The following is a 21,746-nucleotide window of genomic DNA, read 5'->3' as shown; positions in this document are numbered from 1 at the left end:
TCCACCTGTTGGAATCCTTCTGATCTACAAAGACGATGTTGCCAAGAACACATTCGTTCCCTCAGAGGAGAGCCTTAGATTAAGAAACAATGTTCCATTGAGCAGTAGCATGAGTAAATATAATGCATTTATGAATACACTATATATCCACTCATCGTCTTTACTGTCTATTTCTAGTCAGGTTCACAGGGGAATGTGTTCCCACCACAGCTCAAACCACACAAAAGGCAGGGACCCAGTATGACCAGGTTACCTGTCCATCACAGGGCTATAATATTCTCTCAGGGGTTAATTTCCTTCACACAACTGTTAACTGATATGAAATCTCTTTTTTTACTCGTCTCTTGGAACTGGCTTATTGGCGTCCTTTGGAAAACCTAATAGATCATGACTGTTTACAGGTATCAGGTTACAGGGGCTTGGAACACACTTTAACATAATCAGAGATGAAGGGAAGCACCCTCTGATGAAGCTGAACAGGATAGCAACAAGGTATCCTTCACAAGCTGTCAGTCAAAAGCTCAAAACACAGAAGCACAATTTTCTGGGTAAAATAATACCAATAAGAATGGAGTAAATCAAACCTCTCTCCTATCCATCCAAACTAACTTCTTATTGAACAGAGGAGTACCCAGGGGACTATACATCCCACGTACGTTGGCCAAATATACCCCCCACCCTCCCCTCCCTGCTTTCCCATTCATTCAGCAGCACTTTGCCAAATGGGAGCCACATGTTGGAGGGTTACTGTGTAATTCAAGTGAAGGGTTCCTTCCGGCGGTGGGTGACCTTTGCCCCCCTGCAGACGATCCCTGGAGACTCGGTAGCTAACAGGCAGGCACTTATGTGCAGCATGTTCACACTCAGCACCTGGCCATGCACCTCCATGCACTGCCCTCTGACTGCCAGCCTGATTTAGTAGAAATAACAGTCATCTGACTATAGCCCAGCACCTCCTTAGCCATCCCCCTGTTAAACATCAACAAATCGCCTACTGATAATTGTTGATTCATCGTCAAAGTGAAGACTGTTTGGAATGTACTGAACATACGGATCAACTGCGTACAAAGAGGATGATACTGAGTGGTACGAGACATCTTACTGTCCGCCACAAAGAAGCAAGCTACCAACTTTTCAGGGTTTTGATACTCAACAACTTCGATAACAACAGTTGTCACAATCAAGCCCCTCCACAATAGGAATTCACAGCATTGTACCTCCGTCTGTCAGCTGACCAAGGCGACCGATTAGTGATTGATGAATGATCGGCCGATCGCGGACCTCAGAGCAGAAAGCGCCGGCTGAACCAGTCAAACCTACATTTTTATTTCTTATTTTAAAACAAATATCTGATTCACTGATCAGTTCGGTGTTTTCCAACCTGAGGGTCGGGACCCCACAACAGGTCACAAGATTCAGAAAATGATTTTATTTTATTTTTTTCAATTATAAATAGACATTTATATCCAATCATCAAAGCCAGTCAGCAAGAGCTCAGATGAATGTTTTACGTTCCCTCCATCCAGCATTACTGAGAGGAATGACTTCCCCTCTCCTGGCCAGCAGTCGAACACGCACACGCACACACACACAAACACACACAAACACACACACAGGCTGCGTCCGATATTCGGCTATTTAGTACCCCAAAACAGTATGTGAGATATTTTTCTATGTCCGAAACCTAAGTATAAAACCAATAATCGTGAATTGCATACTATTACAGTATGCAACACTGGACACTACGGTGGCATAAATGTCCCACGATGCAATGCGGTAGTAACGACAACGTTCCTAACAGACGTTGGTGGGCAACTCTGTAACATCAATAACGCTTCGATTTAACTGTAAGTTAAGTGAAATTTCCACTTTGCTAGGCGTAATATATATTTTAAAATTAATTCAGACTTTGATTTGCACAAACTGTCGCTTTGGTCACATGAGGTTGGCACGGGTTACCGTGGTTACACGTCTCTCTCTAACCGGCGAGGAGGCTCTCCAGATGTGACGACTTAAATTACAGCTCAGATACATGCTACTGTTTATTCACACAAAAGTAAGTTTAACGATAGTACACATATTGAGTATGTAGTGCATAGTGTGCGATTTCGGACGAAGCCTCTCTCTCTCTCTCTCTCTCTCTCTCTCTCTGGGAAGTGGCCGCACTCTCACTGGACTCCTCATGGAGGAATATTGATGACATGCCAGCCTTCGAGAGCAGGCAGTTATCAATTCTCCTCAGCAAAGCGACGATGCCTCGGCAGCTTTTTTCGGAAAATGTCAAGAGTTCCTGTTTTGACTTCCAACCAATTAGTGTCCCATCCTTTACTTAAGGGCAACTCACACAAGAAGCATGTACAGCGTGTTCCGCTCACTCAATGAAAACAAAACACTTGACTTTTGACAATGTGCTTTTCTTGTTCTTAGATCCTGGCCATAACTGAAAGCCAATGTGTTCTAGCTCTTTGTGATTTGTTTTCGGTGGAGCTCACCACGCTCACATGTTGTCACGTCCGCATTAGCAGGGTACTCAAGTAGGGTGAGGTCAGTTAGGAGTTTCGAATAGAGTTTGTTAGCAGAAACATCCGGGCTTTCGGCATGCGTTCTCCCAAAACCAATCTTTGCATGAGTCTTTGTGGTGAAATGAAGAAACTTTTTTATGTTCAGAAAAATCTTGTTGTGTTAAAATGTAAAGAGGCATGTTACTGCATCAGTTCTTCCTGTGTGCTGCCACTGAGCTGAAAAGGCCAAAATAAAACATATTCATACAACATAGTATACCTATACCTCAATTCTCTCTCCAAATTCATTTTATTCTGGCCTGGTTCAGTGCAGGCATATTTCATTATATGTGGACTTTATCTGTAAAATTCACTCTTTCCTTTTTGTACCAATTTCCTCTCACCCCCTTTTTTCAGGGTCCTCCTGGACGAGCAGGCTTTCCGGTAACTGTCTTTTAAACTTGTGTCTGTGTGTGGCTCTAAATACAGTATTTGCATGAGTAAATCGTCATCACTGCAGTATTGATCTCTCGCGTGCTCTCTACTGAGGAGTTGTGGTCTTTTTCAAAGGAGATTCAATGATCCTAGAAATTAAAGATATACAGCGGTTGCTATCAGATATTAGCCATAGCTGTCTCCAAGACATTTTTTTTTCAGTCTACAAATATCTGTCAACAATTTTTTTGTGTCTAATAAGTAGGCAACATTTGGTCATTGTGTAATGTAATGTAATAAAAATAAAATAATTCTGAGTAGCTTGTAGTGTAGCCATGTTGCTCTAGCTTAGTTACTTCCAATGAAAACCAGCGTTTTTTAATGCCAAAAAAGGTAAAAGTTCTGGATCAACGGCCAAAAACATGAAACAAACAAAACAGTTACAACAACTATCGCAACAGAGGAATGGAAATTGTATACAAACATACAATATATACACATACGCATAATACTGTGTGTATTAGGGCTGGACGATATGCTTATCTCCCCATTCAATACTATCACGATACTTGGGTGCCGATTCGATATTACAATTTATTGTAGGAAAAAGTTGAATCATACACTTCTAGGGACTCTAAATCTCTAAATTGACAGTGAAAAAGTTTGATTTTCAGCATGTATGTAGTCAGAGATGTCCTGAAGTCAAATATATCCGTCATTGTCAGGCAGTATTTCTAATTTTTTTCCACTAAACAAAAAAAAAAATCAAAGAATAAAGACATTTCCCTCACATATTAGTAATATGTTTTATACTTCTGGTGATTAGAATCCAATTAACCTTATTTCCATTATAAGTATTTTTGTATATACAGTACCGTTTATCACCTTCATTTTGAAACTGGACATAGTCACACGTGTATACTTCCTCTAACTTCTCCAAGTCCGTCTCTAGCTCTCTCGCCAGCTCCGTTCTCTTTACACATTCACGATCAGCTCCATCGGGGACCGTTTGAATGCATTTAGCTTCGGCTGCATTTGACTACGGAGATGCGAGTGACCGCACATTACCACGATGCGATAAAGTCACCTGTCCGTGACAGAGTTAGCATGCAGCTTTAGCCGTGATGTCTATAGCTATGCTTTTCCTGGCAATGTGTGAAATGTGTTTAATCATCGTTATAGAACTTGAATGTACATTCAACATGGAATCAAAACGAGTCAAACAATCTGATTCTATATTATATCCATGATGACTTCTCAGTTCAGAAACCTCAGAGATGTCAGTACAGCAGTGGAACTGAGTGCTTATAGCTTTAAAACCTTAACAACACTATCCATTCCTAACACCACGGAGCTGTGTCATGGCCTCTTGGTTGTTTTAATTCAAATTCTGTCTCTATTTCTGCAACAGGCTAATCTCTCTGCTTCTGTTTCTGTATCACCTCTACCGCTCCTCTCTATTCAAACACTCTCAACATGTCAAACCCACACGGTTCCTCTATCGTGACAACAGGTGGTCATCTAGTATCTGACCTTTGTCCCGGATAGTCAGTTATAACCATTTGGTTCTGACAAGCTCACTTGTGAAACGGGTCCATAAAACAGTCTCAAGCAGAGAGAGACCCGTCCTGTGTTTCCTCTCCCATGTTCCCTTTGCCGGAGTTTCGCTGACAGTTTGTGTCAAAGCGATGATGAGATTCCTTCCAGGATTTTGTGATTGATTAGACCCGTCAAGCAGCGGGAAATTAAATCACGAGCGGTCTTTGACTGAATGGGGGCTGGAGGATGTGGTTTTGGAAAGAGGGGTCTGTAAGAATAGAAAATCAGGGAGCAGTGTGTTTTTTCCATAGAATGTGGTTATTTCACAATGTGACATATTCGGTCTTTATAACCGAAGGAGGAGGTAGACCCCACCGATACGATGATGGATCACAAACACAGTGTTCCCTCCTCACACATCTTATATTTCTCCACATGCAAGTGGGCCAACTTCACGGTGTGCAGTATTCCAGCTCGTTCTCACTCCCAGGGTTGTCAAGTTTTGTCACGTGTTCGTCGGCGTGCGATACTGACGCACAAGGCACCCTTTAGTGTCTGTATGAGACGCACTGGGCTTTCAACTAACTATACCCAAACCCATCCAGGTGTGGTGACGAAGGGGTCAAACAAACACATGGCAAACCAACAAGATGTCGTTTGTCTTTGAGTTTACAATGTTAAGTTTCACTTTCACTTTACAAACAGTATTTTTAATCAAAAACCAGGATGTTTTTTTCCCTAACTAAGTGGTTTTGTTGCCTAAACCTAACCTTTTTTTGTTTGAATTCACATCATTAATCAGGTATTTACTTTGTCGCGCTAAGGTGACACCAAGGGGTCCTGACAAAGCGTCAGTATGTGACGAGTTGGGATGAGAACGGGCTTAGTGTTCCTATAATTCCTACTAACTAGAAATAATCAACGATTCCCTAAAAAAGATGAATTAAAGCTAAGATCAGATATCTGCCTTCATCTAATCAACTGTAAAATAACTCTCACAACAAATGTGGTCTCATGGGTGTCTTTCTCACAAGTTATACTAGTGGTGAGTAGAGGCCGGTGTGACTGCGGTCAGCTGTGTGTGTGTGTGTGTTGTTGGTCTGAGTCTAGGGTCCAGCTGAGGCACATTAAGGCTGTAAATTTGGCTCAGAAACCTCGACATTGCACTGCTAAGGACCCGCATAAATCCTTTTTGACTGCAGTGTGTTTGTCAACGTATGGCCTATTGTGTGTGTGTGCGTGCGTGCGTGCGTGCAAGCGTGCGTGTGTGTGTGTCGGTACAGGAAAAACAGCCTCCCTAACGCTGATCTTTTAAGACAAGAAACAAACTGAGTAGAGGCATGTTTTTGGGACATCCAGCAGGAGGAACAGCGCAGCAGCGATCAGGTTTCTGCCTGTGGACTGTAGCGCAACACATGAACTGAATGAGGTTTTACAAAACACTCTATTCGTCTCATGGCTATAAAACCCACTTTAGTGAAGGTTGTATTTTGCGGTCGCAGCAAATAATCACGTAAGGCACTTTATAAAGCCCCCGGCTCTGGATTAAAACCATTTTTTTGGTGGTGCCAGATTCTCCCCAAGGCCTTTGGTTTAAATCAGGACCTTGGACAGGGCTTCAAAGAGCCCAGCTGTAGCCTGATAGTAGTTAAATGCTTTAAAAAAAAAAAAACATACCGCAGACTAATGACAGAGATTCCAGCACATCTGATGTATCAGGACTGAAAACAGTTGAATCTATGTCTCACATCTAAGATGAGCGACGGTACAGTAGTTTGATTCACACGAGAAAGTCAGGCTCCAAGTGGACAGGCAGTGGTCTTTGCTTTACTGTACAGGAGGTACTGTCAAATTCTTCTTTAACTATTCGAAATTTAGGTTTCCGGTCAAATATTAGCTGATAAATTGACCATGCAGTTTCAAAACCATACTATAACAGCTGTGATGCTGCTGTGACTCAGTCAGAACAGAGGCTGGATGTGGAGGACTCTCTTCCTGCACAGATACAAACAGTTCGTCGCTGGACCTCCCAGGAACTTGTCAGCTGGACATTTTAACTGAGATTACACATTATGTGCAATAAATATTTTAGTCGAACTAACTATCTAACTAACATAGCCTGCTGACAGCTGTCTCAGTCACAATGTTATAAAAGAAAAAGAACTTCGCAAAAAAGAGGACAAGCAGAGGTTTATTTTGAGCTGAGGGTGACTTGATGCTGTGTAATGTTTGAATGTGAGGGTAAAAACCTCACGCTGTTCTAAGAAATGACTGACAGCGCATAAAAGCGGGAACTTGTCCTGAGAAACAAAATAATATCCAACCAGAATGAATATTTAGAACATGTGGTATTGATGCACTCTGATGGTCGAAATATGTATTACAACAACAAACACTTCATGAAGAAAAAAATGCAACATAGAAAGATTATCCAGTCATAAACACAGGAGAGAAAACAATTTAGATCAGCCTTAGAAAATAGATCACCAGGAAAAAAAACGTCTCTCGCTGGCCTTTCAGGGCTTCCGTACTCTCCACCCGTATTTTGAGTGTAATTCCTTTGCCAAAAAAAGAGACAAAACGTTGAATGTTGTGTGTTTACAAACTGCAACCGACAACTGTTCCATATTAAAGATATGACATATTGAAGAACATTTCATATTACTATTTTTATTTTTATTTTTTTGACTATTCTTTAGCCATTGCAATAATATCGTCTTGAATTCTTTTGGACAACCATGTAGTGAAAATCGGATATTGTGACAGTCCTAGTAGTATAGTACTTGTGGGAAACCTGTGAGTATCTCTCAGACATGGGGAGGTCCATGAGTCCATTATCAGGACATCGAGTGGGTTTCCCCAAATGCTCTCCTCAGTTATGCATTTTGTCTCCTCACAGATGAGAGCTCCTGAGCGCAGGTGAACATTATTACTTACAGAGCGAGGCCCTGACCTGCTGCTAAAACCGGCCTCATCCCTCTAATCATCCAACTCCCCCAACAGCTCTCCTTATTTCCACGACCTCCTGCAGCAGTGAGTCTTCAATGTCATCACTGGAGCATTTCCTGATCCTCAGATAGCTGCTGAGGACAGAGGGAGGTGCATTAAAGAAATGGATACCCTCATCGTCGTGTTTATGGTTATCTATAGTGTGAAAAGAGATGCGGGCGGAGCAGGGCCTTAAACTGAATACGTCAGATAAGAGTTTTTGTCATGGCCTCAAATAACATAAGGAATATTTGATGCTCACTTTGCAATATTATTACAAACATCTCAAATGTATCAGGAGTCTTGGGTTGGGCATGACTGCATCTTTTTTTCTATAATGGAATGCTTGTCTCTAGGCTCAATATTAGGCATGGCATGGTAAACTGACTAAACCCTCTCAACACTAATGGTTGTAGTCCTTAAATGGATACCATGGCATTAAGACTTTTACAAACCCAGTGTTAGCATCTCGTTCCCAGTATAGTAGCACCCATTTAGGTCCAATGATCAATTCTAACGATGTTAGTGGTGTGTTAACAACTGCTGTTCTTATAGTGAGTTGGTGGAATTTGATTCAAATTACATTTAATTCCATCAGATTAAATTTGCAATGAAAATGACAAAGTCTAACTGTCAAGGTATCCCTTTAAGAGTTCACCTCAGTCTTCATTCTAACCTTCGTATTGACCCTTGTTCCTTCTGAATTTTGCATTGGTCAATAGGGTGACAAAGGAAGTATGGGGATTCCTGGGAGAATGGTGAGTGACATGGGCTTGTGGATCAAGCGCACTATAGTAATAGGTTACATTCATTATGACATGACCAATGACACAAGCAACATATCAGTTCAAAGGCAAGCAGTGGTTTAAGATAAAAGGCTGCTATTATACACCTACGGCCCACCCCCACACCAGTAGTTCCACTGAGGCCCTGTTCAGACCTGGTATTAACATGCGTCCTCAGTGATCGGATCACAAGTGGACAGCTTTAAGTACGTCTGTTCACACCTGGCATTAGAATGCGTCTCCACGTGCGTCCTGAGTGACCACTTGTGATCCGATCTCACTTCCCCGCCCTATATGCAAATAAACACACGGCTAATACAGCAGACGTTATGACGTAATATTACAGGAATGTCAGCTGTGATATCCTACATATACGTGAATTCAGGTACATTTTATTAACGTCACAATTAAAGGTTATTGTACTGGCGATCCCCCGCGCCGGCACCGCTGCCTTTACCAGGCAACAGCGCGGTACAGAGCTTCAGAGAGCCGGGGATGAGAGAGAGCGTGTGGGTGTCTGCTCCGTGCAAAGCAGCGGAACAAAAACACCGACACGTCTCTGAAAGTATGATAATAATGCACTTAATGCCTAGTCTAGATATGTAGCCTATAGATAAGATATATTTTAATAAAATACAGTTGTACCGACAGGATACAGTAGAGCACAGAGGCCGTTGCCATGCTGACAAGCGCCCGTGTCTGCCTGTCTATTCTCTTGAGGAGCGCAGTAAGACCCCACGGATCCCAGTGGGACGTCAGTTGAGTAGGCGGTCCTCAATGTAGCCCGGGACACATTCACTACACACTGCTTAAAGAATGTGACCATATGTGGCCCAGACCACCTCTGATCTCAATGCGTCCTCAATGGGTCTTGAGTGCGTTCACACCTGTACTTAAAGCTGACCACTTGTGATCAGATCACCGAGGACGCATGTTAATACCAGGACTGAACAGGGCCTTATTTTGGCTGATTAGAGCTCTCCTCAGTGTGAGTTGGTGTGTACACAGACTGTTTGATTGACACCTGTTAGGGTGGGACAAATTACACCTTCATCTCTCTAATGAGTTGGAGGAATCCTGTGACCTCATTAATGCCCCCAGCATAGTTTTGCTCACCTTCAACATGAACAAAGGTCTTAATCAATAACTAAAAACACTTGTGGAGTGTCTGGGGTCTTGAACTGAATCATTGACTATATGAATATTATAAGTGCAGCATTATAATTGTTGACCGTTATTGGTCATTGGTCAGCTTTAAATGAGCATGGAATTGCTGATAATGTTACATCATAAATGAATATTTGTAAATTGTAATGAGGCAATTGTGTAATTACTATACAAGTATGAAATACAACTGTTACCGCTACTACAGATACTCTAACAGAATGCAACATATTCTCACGCAACGGTTCGTATGATATCTTACGAAAAAAGTTATTCGTTCGTTTTCTTCTGAATGTCCAGCAACACGTGTCAACTTCCAAACATGCATACCGTCTTTTCAAAATAAACTTCCATCCTCACACAAACCAACTTCCTCTAGGTTTAGGCAATAAAACTCCATAGTTAGATCTTAGGAAAAGATCGTGGTTTGGCTTAAAATAACTGGAATAAATGGAAGTGGCGTTACTTAAGTACGTAAGTTACGTGACAAATAAATCAACGTAGACTTGATTTCACACGGTACCCTATACCACCGGTCTCCTTGGCGAAAGTCTGGTCTCTTTAGACCCATCCATCCACCCCGACCTCCTCCCTATACCCTATAACATACAGTATATTCCCTCATTTTGCTACAGCAACTATCAATGCATCTCAGTTCTGTTGAACACAAATATATCCTTTAGCTGGGTTTCAGCCCACCCAGGCTGTAGTGCAAAAGTGTAACCACTAATTACAAATCTGTTTTTTTCTTTGGTATTACTTCCAGTCATTTCTGTGCAGTTAACGGCCTGTAATTTAAAGGGTTGCCACTCAATTCATCTGGTTAGTTTTGAACATTTCTTTTGGATATGGCCATATTTCAAACATTTGAGCCCTGCCACATATTTAAGACTGGATGCATGTAAGGAATTTCACAGCGTGCTCAATTATCAAGCCAAGGTTTTTTTTTTTTTTTTTTTTTATGTCAGTAGTGACCGACAGTTACACTGCGCAAGTTCAATTCAATGTATTTTTGTATAGCGTCAAATCACAACAGAAGTTATCTCAAGACGCTAGTGTTATACCCTGCGGTCTTAATGTTCTTGCTGATCGGAATCCTTAAAAAAATTCCTGAATCCGGATCATGATCTGGATCGTCACCAAAATCTAATGGATTGTTCACTGTGCCACACCCCACTCCTCCAAAAAATTTCATTCAAATCCATCGCAGACTTTTGGAGTAATCCTGCTAACAGACAAACAAACAAACAAACAAACCAGCGCCGTTGAAAACACAACCTCCTTCCTAGGCCTTCGGCCTTGGCGGAGGTAATGAAAGGCCAGTAATGGTGAACTGACATGTTAGTCAAACTCTAAACCCTTGTGTCCCCTCTCAGAGGAAGTGGAGGGAAGTGACACGCTCCCTTACGCAGATTTGTTGTATCACGATGTCTGTTGAGGTCCAGACACACCAATCCGACATCAAAGAAATAGCAGTGACGAAGGCCGCCCGTTGAGTTACCTCACGTCGCCCTTGTCTTGGCCGACAAGTTGCGTTTGAACACACTGCAAAGACTGATCGTACTAGTAGAAACCCAAAGTACAAGTATAAACCTGAAAATGATCATGATATGTCCCCTTTAAGGTCTCAGTATGCTTTAGAGGAACTCGGTTGCGTAAAATGCCGTTGGAGCACATCTAATGGCAAAGCTCTTTCCGAGAACTCCTTTGTGTGTCTTTGTGATACCATCGTGATGAATCGTGTATTTGGGGATAACATTTGGACAGTGTCTCCTTGAAAGCGTGCATGATTAGCAATGACAGTCGCTGAACGAATAATAAAAAAATAAAGCTGCATAAAATGAGCGTTAATGTTAAATTATCTGTTTTGGAAAAGTCGCCATCAGTGTTGGATGAATAGTTGGATCAGAAAGGATGTGTCGGACACTGTGAGACGACGCACACTGAGGCCGTTTAGCTCCTAATTAACTTACAGTAGCTCGCCTTAGCTCTGTCACCCCTTCCTCATCACTAGTGCTGAAAATGCTGCATGCCCTGAACCCTCTCCATGTCTCTAACACTGGTTCCTCTCTTTCTTGTGTCTCTCTCCTCCCTTCACGCCTTTTTGCATGTGACTGTGTCTGCTGTGACTGATCCCAGAGCTTAAAAGGACAAGCAGGGGAGAAGGTAAGTTTAGGACCATGTGCCCTGTAGCAGGATTATGTAAAGACATCTCAAAGTCAAACTTTGTCCTAGAAGTTTTTGGCTTTGATTTGGTGTCCTTTGTTACTTTGGTCAACGGTGGTCTAACCAGTCTGTTTGTATCAGCGTGGATAGGGTGAGTTGTAGAACAGTTAAATATGAACAGGGGGCTCATTTGAGACGTTGCTAAAATGTGACTTGGTGGTGGCTCTGTACAGGTAGCATGTGATTTATATCAGGGACTCAGGTCTGTATTTTCAAACAGCGTGAGGGTCACATTCTGTAAATGGTTTCCCACCCTGGTTGGATTACCTGAACTCCTTACACCATGAAACACAATAGTAACAATTTGTCACATGAGCGTCTGAAAGTTCAAATTTAAGACTCCCTGAAGAAAGTGGAGAAAGGTTTATAGAGGCCACATCAGAGTACGTTTTACATGTTCTCAAAGAGAACTCCGAATGAATAGAGTTATATATTGATATAAATAAATGTTGTTACTGGTGCGTTGCACAACCGTTAAATCTTAGCTCTGAACATAAGCTGCCAGATGGGAGAGAAAAGATTGATATTGGCCTCAAGGTGGAAATTACATGTAAGACCAATTTTTACTGTAGGCTCCGATATCTCCCACTTGGCTTCATGAATTTGCAAAAGTGTGTCAACAGAGACTGTAAACATGCAGTAAATCTGTCATGGTCGGCAGCGCAGGAATATAAAAATCCATATGATCACTTTTTATTCACATCAATGCAATGAACTCTACCCGCAAAAGAGTATTTGATGTCTGCTGCAGTTTGTCGAAGGTTGATTTGAAGTTCATCAATGAAAATGAACTCATGTGAAAGTTACATCAAGTTCAATGCGGAGCTGCGTGGAAGTGAAACTCAAAGCAACCATGTGGAGTTTTTCACCACTTTTTAGCTGCTATGGAGCAATGTTTTTAAGAGACCCATTTTGTTTGTTCTTGTGCATGCAGAGATGCATGACGCACACCAATGGTTTCACTATTCCACAGATTAACGGGTGGCAGTGACGTGCCAAGAAATGCAGAAATACGCAAAAAAAAAAAGACAGGAAAGAAGAGGACTGCCAGCTAATAAACATGGCTGTAAACAATGCAAGTTTCAAACAGGAAAAGCATTCTACACATTTGTTAGACCTCAATGATTCACACTGTGTTCTGGCGAGAAAAAACAGTGAATGTAAACAGAAACTTAGTTTACAAGAAAACTCTGCAGGACATCTTCCTACTAACGGAACACTTTTGGAAATACACTTGGCCACTTTCTTTGTTCTTTGTGCTCACTTACCATGTTTCCCAAAGCGTTGAGCAATTTCTTTTCAGCTGCACCAATCAATATTATTCATATTAACAATGACTAAATTGACGATGTGTGTAGCTTCTTGTGTAAATCTGTGGTCCCCTCTCAGCTCTACAGAGCTCTTTTTAGCCTCTTTTACCAACACATTCTCGCTCGCAAATGGTGAAATCAGTGACCCTATGCTTCAAACTATGGCGCTCTAGGTTATCCCCTCTAGCGTCAGTTTCGGATGTGTCAGGGTCAGTTTCCACTCAATACATGCATATAGTGTCTTTTCAAAATGAACTTCCGACATAGGTTTACTTAGTTGTTAGGTTTACTTACACAACAAAACTACTTGGTTAGGTTTAAGAAAAGATCATGGACTGGGTTAAAATAACTCTGTTTGTTATGTAACTGGCGTTAGTTAGTAAGTACATAAGTTACATAACAAAACTACAGTAGAATAAGTCAATGTTGACTTGGTTTCATATATGAACAGCAGCCTCCTGGGTGAAAGTCCTGTGTTAGTTTGACCCATCCAACCTCCACTTCCATCTGTCATATACTGACTTTCTCGCTCTTTATACTTCGTTAGTTGCTCTGAGCGTCTAATAATGACCCGGATGGGTTTACATTGGAGTTAGTTAGGAGTTTGTGTCTCATACAGATGCTAAAGAGCGCCTCGGTGCGTTGGGATTACACGCCGAAGGGCACTGACAGAGTACCAAACTGCAGACAGCCAATGTCAGCAACTTAGCTGGTGAAGAAAAAAAAAAAAGAAAAATGAATGGAGCTTTGATAAAGTGTATCCCGTTTCACGTTCTCGACGTGTTGCAAATGCATGTGCCTGTTGAATTTGAACCCCTCCCCCCCACCTTCAAAACTGACTCCCCACATTTGCTAAAGCAATCATAACATCCCCATCTATCAGCTGTCTCAAAGCCAGAAACAGCAGATTTTACAGATTTGTTCTCATCAAATGCAGTGTGATTTGTGATGCGTAGGTGTTCAGAGAAAAAGGGGAAACACTCAGCACATTCTCGACTGTCATATCACAACGACAAGTGTGGTTATTAGCCAAGCATCTTTATTAATATTGACAGCCAGCCAAAGCAAAAGTAGTTTTCAGCCTCAGAACAGAAATAACCTGACAATGTAGTGGCGGCTATTTGGACCGCTCTGCGGATGCGCAGCCAAAATAATCTATTGGTTTCCTTTTTATTTCTGGGCAGGGAACTAATTGTAATAGTACGATCGGGTTTTGTCCCACGTGCGGTTAGCCTCTTAGAGTAGCTGCTGGGACAGAGAGGATGAAGAAATACAGGAATTATACACAGCAGACTTGGCTGTAGATCATCAAACTAAAATGGAAGCATCTTCCCCAGGAAAAGAAGAGTGAGTCAGGCACAATGAGAATAAGTGAAGACAAGCTTTTCCACTGCACTCTTCAAACAAATGGCTTCTGTGGGTTTTGTGGGAGGGTGCTTAAGGCAAAGAGACTGGCAAAGTGAGCCAGGCTGAGAGAGAAAAAACAGAAAGACATGATGGATTGGTTTGTGAAAGAACCACAGCAGATGGACATCCTACTCATTATGGGCTGGAGAAAATGTCATTTAGAGGGAAATGAGATCTACATAGTTTTGTATGCTTGTGATTCCACAGCATGGTTTTACTGTTTTTGGTGTATTTGCTCTGAGTGGGTCCTGGTTTTTAGTTGTGATTGTAACTGTTGCCTTGTTACCTTGACCTCTTGCAATCAAAGCAATCCAATCCCTGCACGAGTGTATCTGTAGAACTTCACTTGTCTAACATACTAAAACTATAGAAAACCAAGGAAGTAACTGAAAACTGCCTCAGATGACAGGAACCCTCTTTATCCATCATTACCTTCGCCTTCTGGCCCCCGAGTGATTCATCTGTCATCAAGCCAAGAGTGAGAAAACAAATCATTGGCCTCCTAAAATAGACATTTGTTCAGAAATATTTAGAATCACCTTTGTCTTTGATGGATGACTGGGACCATCAGATATGTCCTTGAGATCGGGTTTCCCTTCAGGACGACAGAAGCTAATAAGGGAAAGTGCTGGAAACCTGAGTTGGCCAGTCTGGCCTCATTGGTTTGTGGGATCGTGCAGGGGAGGGTATAAGGCCACCGCTGTCACGGTGCAAATCAACTATTCTGTGCCAAATCCAGAGCCCAGAGGTACTCCACTGTTTGTACAGCAACACTGCTGATCTTTTGAGTCACACTATCAAGTTATGAAGTCTGGGATGAAAGTGATAGTCAATTTGAATACCTGAGGCCTGATCATACAAAAACAGCAAAAAATTCAAGCAAAATTGTGGACGCAAATCAAAGACGGAATCGCTGCAATCAGAGATTTGGCTCAAAGGAGCAATGCTAGTTAGACTTTGGTTGAACTTTGACACATGAGTTGTTTAATGTTGATTGACAGAAAATTGTCTTCAGAGTCCAAAACAGAGGAAGCCTTTTAACTATGCCACACTATGTTTTTATAACCCTGCTCTGCTGGGGTATAAAAGGTCATAGAAGGTCGATATGCCTCATGAATAAATTCCTGAAGGGAGTGCAATTTTGTATTGGTTGTAGTAGGCAACTTTGAGCAAATATGATAAAAAAAAATTTATTTTTATAAAACTGGCACTATATCCTGTCCAAGACCAAGGTGTGATAACCCTGATGAGATCCCTATGACATCATGGAATAGCCGTAGCATGTTCCCGGCTGGCTAGCGTGTTAGCGGTTTGTTGGCTAGCTAAAGCAGTTAAGCCTCAGCCACACTGGGAACGTCAGGAGCTGGTAGCGGCTGCATTACCCGTTGTTTTTTATTTCGGCGTCCATGTCAACGGGTTAGAGCAGCCACACGGCCCGCGTGAGACATGTGTCTCACCTGAGGCTCAGCTGCATGTCAGAGATTCAAAGTCTCGCCTATTTTTTACGTGAGCCGTGCGGTTCACAGCAACAACAGAAGTGATCTATTGACTGTATATTGACATCATACCAGCAACATTACTACAGTTTCAATGTCTAGACATCAATAGAATATGTTACGGAGATGAAAAAAAGTAAAGACTTATTTTTAAATCAACACTTTCTGCTTTCATTTCAAAATAAAAGCCCTGAAGTGTTTTTTATGTGGAAATAATTCCTTAATTTGTTTACATGAGGCTTTTATTCTGAAATATGTGCTGGACAGTGTTGTAGAACATGCAGTGACTTGCAGAGCTCAATGAATGACTATAGTACGAGGTTTTAATTCTCGATTATTACTAATATTTACAAATTACCACACGTTTCTTATCCTTTCTCGGTCTAAAATAAATATAGATTATATTTATAATGAAATTAAATGGCCATTATGAAAGGCAAACTCTATGTAGAAAGAAAGGGCTGACAACAGAAGCAGCAGAAACGCAGCTGGTGTGAACACCCGACGCGTGAATCACGCAGACGCCACGCAACGCAGCCGCCACGCAACGCAGCCGTCACACGCTCCTGACGTTCCCAGTGTGGCCACGGCATTAACCATCTAACCCTACAAATAGTCACCAAGCTTCTAGCACCACCAATTTCATGAGATCAAGCAGATCAACTTTCTATAGTGTGACCAGAGCTTTACATTTCTATGCATGTCCACCGGTTGTCCGAGAGGAGCTAAACAGATGCTAGTGAATAGATTTGCCCCTACGCTACAGCTATGTACCTTTGGAGGAACGCATTGATGTGCTGAATTTCTTCTAATAATATCTACCTGTTTCTTCCTCTCTTTTTATCTGTCTACAGGGAGCTCCAGGCGAGCCAGGTCTGTCTATCATTGGACCAAGAGGACCTCCTGTAAGTGTCTTCACCTCTCCCTACACCCATTAAACCTCTTACCTTGAATCAGTGCTGTCGGCCTGCACACCAAGTCTTTTTATTTTATTATCTACCATTGTAGTAGACCTCTGCTTAACACATTAGGTTGTTAAACAGCAACAGACTTTTCAGTTCTGTTGATTGAATTAGACAATTGGAGAGTCCAGCCAAGCACATACATGCACCACAAATGATAGAATAATGCTATATGATTACAGGCTGTGTGGAAACAGCAGCATTGTAGCAAGGAACTGTGATTTGGCCATACATTGGATAATTAGTCATGCTTGCTTTATCAGGAAGCAAAGCAAGAGACTCCATCCTGGTCCAACTGGGGTCAATGTTAGTTATCCAGACTCTTGTTATGAAGCCAAATGAGTTTACTGTTTGCTTTTCTTCTCCTTTTTAATTTCCAGGAGGACATTGTGGCCTAATAAGTAGCATAGTATGCCTTTTTTTTTTTTTTTTTTTAAATGCCACTAAAAGTCTACAGCCAATTGGCTGGAGTGGAGCACACATCTGTTCTTCTAATCGATGGTTCTTACAATCTATACCTGTGTGTGCCCACTCGTCCTAGATGGTAATAGGCATTTCTAATGAATAACAGGCTGTGGAGGGGAGCTCTGTGCAGTAAGGAGCCAAGTCCCAAACTTCGAGGGCCAGTCAGTCAGACACACTTATAGAAGCTAGTTGACACAGCAGGTGAGATTGACATAAGAGACTCCGGTCGTGACCTCAGATGGAACAAGGGAGTTAATTCAAGAGAGGTGAGGGAAAATGAGAGGAACTGACAGCTGAGGCGAGCCAAGCGCTCCCGACTTCTTCGCCACATTGTCATGTCATCTGGTTGGATGGATGAGTGCGAAGATATTTTCCAACTGTGAGAAAAGGTTGAAAACCTTACAGCTTGATTATGGGCTGCAAAGAAGTCATTTTATGGATATATGCGCGTGATATAATAATGCATGTTTGCATGAAAACTTTTGATGCAAAATCGGAAAGTCAGTGAGTGTGAAAGGCGATTCTTGATGTTAAATTTTAAGCTTTTCTGGAACTTTCAACCACATCTCATTGTCTTCATCAATGGATAGATCTTTTCCATTTTTCTTTAGTTTTAGAACTCATGCATGTTGACATTAGATTTGAGCACGAAAGTTAATTCTTGACCTTAGGAATAGTAATAAAATGGTAAAAAAAAATTAATTCAAGGTCCACTTGGTAGCGTTTTGCAATCTCATCTCAAGGTGTACTTTTCCTCTGCATTGGCTTAAAAGTTTAGCATGAATATTAATTCTTGACTTTAGAAATTTGCCAAAACAGAAAATAACTTACCTCAAGGTGCACTTGCTTTTTCAAGAGCTTTCAGCTGCATCTCATGGTCTTTGTCAGTGGAGAGAGCGTCTTTTTCATGTTTGCATAAATGTTAAGCATTACAGTTCATTCTTGATCTTGGAAAATGTTCGACAAAACTTTTTTTTTTTTTTACGTAAGGTCAACTTGTTTTTGTCAAATTATTAAAAAAACAAAAACATGAACCCATGTCTGTCCTTTACATCCCTAGGGTCAGAAACCATTCATAGCTCCTTGTAACTACCTCCACACAATCTGTGTCATTAGTCACGTTCATCTCCTTGTCATTGTCTTTCCCTACATCTTTATTTTCCCGTCACTCCTTTTTCCCGGGGATATTAAATGTCTTGTACCGGTTTGAAAAGCAGAGTAGAAAAGCTTTGCTGATTAAAGTATGCTGGCTAATTGTTATTGAAATACACTCATTGAGCTCGTATTCAGTGTTCCATTTCGGCATCCAGTTTCCTCCTGTGCAGAGAGAACCTGCACTCAACACACTCTGAATGTATTCCCCAGAGTCTTCAGAATCACTCTTTGCGTCAAAATCAATGTCGGTACTCAACAAATAGCTCGGTGCGGTGGAGGATAGAGGGAGAGAAGTGTATCTTCTTCCACTGACCTGCTTCCAGCAGTTTTTTTTCTGTCCGACTTTCAGATGTACAACAAACACACTGATTGTTTTTTTTCTGTTTCTCTTTAGGGACAACCTGGGACAAGAGGATTTCCAGGCTTTCCAGTAAGTCATGACCGTGTCTGTCAGGCTAAATGATGCTTTAATGATTTGTGTGAAAGCGGGACATTTTTTTATTTTACTTAAATAAGCAAAAGACAGCGAAGCGTAATCACAAAATATTTAGTCGTTACCATGGAACGAGTAGTTTGTGAATAACTCTTGAATATATAGTGATAGGAGATTGTAAGTGAATTTAGAATTGAGTTCTAGATGATATGCTAATGAATGGTTACTTCCTAGATATCTGATTACCTTCCAAATGAACTCTCCGTGACTAATCAGCTGACAAATGACACACCACCAATTGCTAATTATTACTTCTTTATTACATACATAGTTATAAGTATAAGTAAGTAAAATAGTGAATAGTCACTTTAAGTTTAAAGTCAAATTTTGTGTTCCTATAATTTCTTCATACTTACATAGATTCTGCTTGAAAATATTTTCATCTATTGGATTTATTAGATTTTTCTGAAGTTTCTTAAGCTGCTATCTGTATCAAGATGTGCACACTAGCTAAATGACAAAGATGAAAACAAACAGCTTGATTACTTTAATGGAGCTTACTCTCCTCTCAAGCTACAACCTGTTAGTTTGGAAGACAAAACAATGTCAAGACATTGCAGTGTAGTCCCGGTGGAGGACTGTCATACACAGTCCTGGATAGACATTTCACACATCCAAAACATGTCAGGCACTGAACCCTCTGAACCCTCTCAGTTCATGAAAATTGTAACATTTTGGTCCCCTAAAAATGTCTTATTCAGCGTTCGGTTGTACTTAGCTCCACCCTCTCGTGTCACTACTGGTTCCAAAAAAGCAAGATGGCGACGGCCAAAACGGCAAACTCGAAGCTTCAAAACCGTAGTCCACAAACCAATGGGTGATGTCATGGTGACTAATCGTCCACTGAGGGCTGCTGAACACTTCTCAAACTGGGTGCGTGAAGAAGAAAAGTTTATTTTTACTTTACACTCACCCAAGGTAGGTAGGTAGCAACCATAAAAGTCCATGCATCCATCCATCTTCAACCGCTTATTCGGGGTCGGGTCGCGGGGGCAACAGCTCCAGCAGGAGACCCCAAACTTCCCTTTCCTGGGCCACATTAACCAGCTCTGACTGGGGGATCCTGAGTCGTTCCCAGGCCAGTGTGGAGATATAATCTCTCCACCTAGTCCTGGGTCTTCCCCGTGGCCTCCTCCCAGCTGGTCGTGCCTGGAACACCTCCCTAGGGAGGCGCCCAGGGGGCATCCTTACTAGATGCCCAAACCACCTCAGCTGGCTCCTTTCGACGCAAAGGAGCAGCGGCTCTACTCCGAGTCCCTCACCATAAAAGTCACTAAGAAGTGTTTTCAACATTCCTCCTGCAACTGAATTCATCAGGTCCTGAGCGACTGACATTTATGAGTTGTGTGGAATGCCTATCCAGGCCCATGATGCATGGGACAATCCTGAATCTGGGCTAATCGTAACCTCCTTTTGCAAACATTATTTAATTAACTGCTATACAGTATAGTTAGTGAGTATTGGCAAATAGACGGCTTTCCACCTGATGTTGTAATGGGACCAGCTGTTGGTGCAGTCACTTGTGATGCAATTGCTGATCTCCATATGTACTCATAAACATTTCCTTCTTTTATCCTATAGGGTCCAATTGGGTTGGATGGCACGTCTGTGAGTTTCCCCCAAGTTCTTGTCAAAAAGTGAAATAACTGAGTAATTGAGTGCTTCTTCAGTGCCCAGAACCCAGCCAGCACTCTGTGATGATAATGAGCATAATTAAGCTAAGAATGATTATGGTCATTACTGTAATAAAATCTCCATTAGTGTCATTGCTGTTATTATAGGGTGGGCGTTAAAAATGCTGTGGATATTTCTAAGAACTTTTTCCAAGGAAATCAAGTGGAGGCATCTGTTTAGCTTATCATTATTATTATTTTTATTATTATACCACCTGCACTCACTGTTTTTAATGCTCACACAGGGACAGAACGGACAGAAGGGAGACATGGTAAGCATTCCTTCAATTTGTCACAAACATAGTTGAACTGTAATACCATTACCGCCGGGCAAGCACTCATTTGAGTCCATAAAACCTTGGATATATATTTTGGGAATGTTACATGAAATCTGCACCAACAAGCCAAAGCAAATATACGGAAGCCCTGAAAGGCAGTGAGAAAAAAAAAATTCTGGTGATCTATTTTTCTAGATCTAAATAGTTTTCTCTCCTGTGTTTATGACTGAAGAACAGGTGAAAAAAGATTATGCCAGGACCATTTCTTTTACTTTTTTTCTATCTATTTGAAAACAGGTGAAATTGTTTTTACACAAAATCAGCCCATTTTCTGATTGTTGTTGTAATACTTATTTCGACCATCAGAGTGCACCGATACCCCGTGTTCTAAATAGGAATAATTCATTCATGTTTTCTTCCAGAGGTCTGTGTCAGAAAACGGCTTTAATGAAACCTCTGAGTATGTTAACCCTGAGACGAGGGAAACTCTGGCCCTGTTCAGACCTGGTATTAACATGCGTCCTCAATGATCGGATCACGAGTGGACAGCTCTGGGTCTGGGCCATATATGGCCACATTCTTTTAGCAGTGTGTAGTGAGCCACATTATGGACCGCCTACTCACCTTCGCGGGGTCTCACTGTGCTGCTCATGTGAGTAGACGGGCAGACGCGAGCGTTTGTCTGCCTCGCAGCATGGTAACAGCCTCTGTGCTCTACTGTATCCTGTTGGTACGAATGTATTTTATTAAAATATATCTTATCTATAGGCTACATATTAACAGATTATCAGACTAGGCAAGCGAAGTGCATTATTATCATACTGTTAGAGATGTGTCGGTATTTTTGTTCCGCTGCTTTACACTGGGCT

At 41.6% G+C, this 21,746-nt stretch overlaps 1 protein-coding gene across 13 annotated transcripts in view; it reads left to right on the top strand.

Annotated features, from left to right (window-relative positions):
• The window catches only part of col13a1 (collagen, type XIII, alpha 1), a 135,982-nt gene that overhangs the window by 66,033 nt on the left and 48,203 nt on the right, over positions 1 to 21,746 (top strand). For 11 of the 13 annotated variants that reach the window (XM_074645562.1, XM_074645561.1, XM_074645560.1 and 8 more), the window contains exons 4-10: positions 2,919 to 2,945; positions 8,186 to 8,221; positions 11,552 to 11,578; positions 16,706 to 16,756; positions 18,828 to 18,863; positions 20,508 to 20,534; positions 20,845 to 20,871. In XM_074645562.1, coding sequence (XP_074501663.1) covers positions 2,919 to 2,945; positions 8,186 to 8,221; positions 11,552 to 11,578; positions 16,706 to 16,756; positions 18,828 to 18,863; positions 20,508 to 20,534; positions 20,845 to 20,871 — 231 coding nt within the window. The remainder of the gene's footprint in view (positions 1 to 2,918; positions 2,946 to 8,185; positions 8,222 to 11,551; positions 11,579 to 16,705; positions 16,757 to 18,827; positions 18,864 to 20,507; positions 20,535 to 20,844; positions 20,872 to 21,746) is intronic. The other 2 variants (XM_074645566.1, XM_074645568.1) reach the window with 2 other exon arrangements.

The sequence above is a fragment of the Sebastes fasciatus genome, chromosome 9 (assembly GCF_043250625.1).
Source record: "Sebastes fasciatus isolate fSebFas1 chromosome 9, fSebFas1.pri, whole genome shotgun sequence".
Classification (NCBI taxonomy): domain Eukaryota; kingdom Metazoa; phylum Chordata; class Actinopteri; order Perciformes; family Sebastidae; genus Sebastes; species Sebastes fasciatus.
The sequence above is the reverse complement of the archived record's forward strand: the minus strand, read 5'-3'. Positions and strand labels throughout refer to the sequence as shown.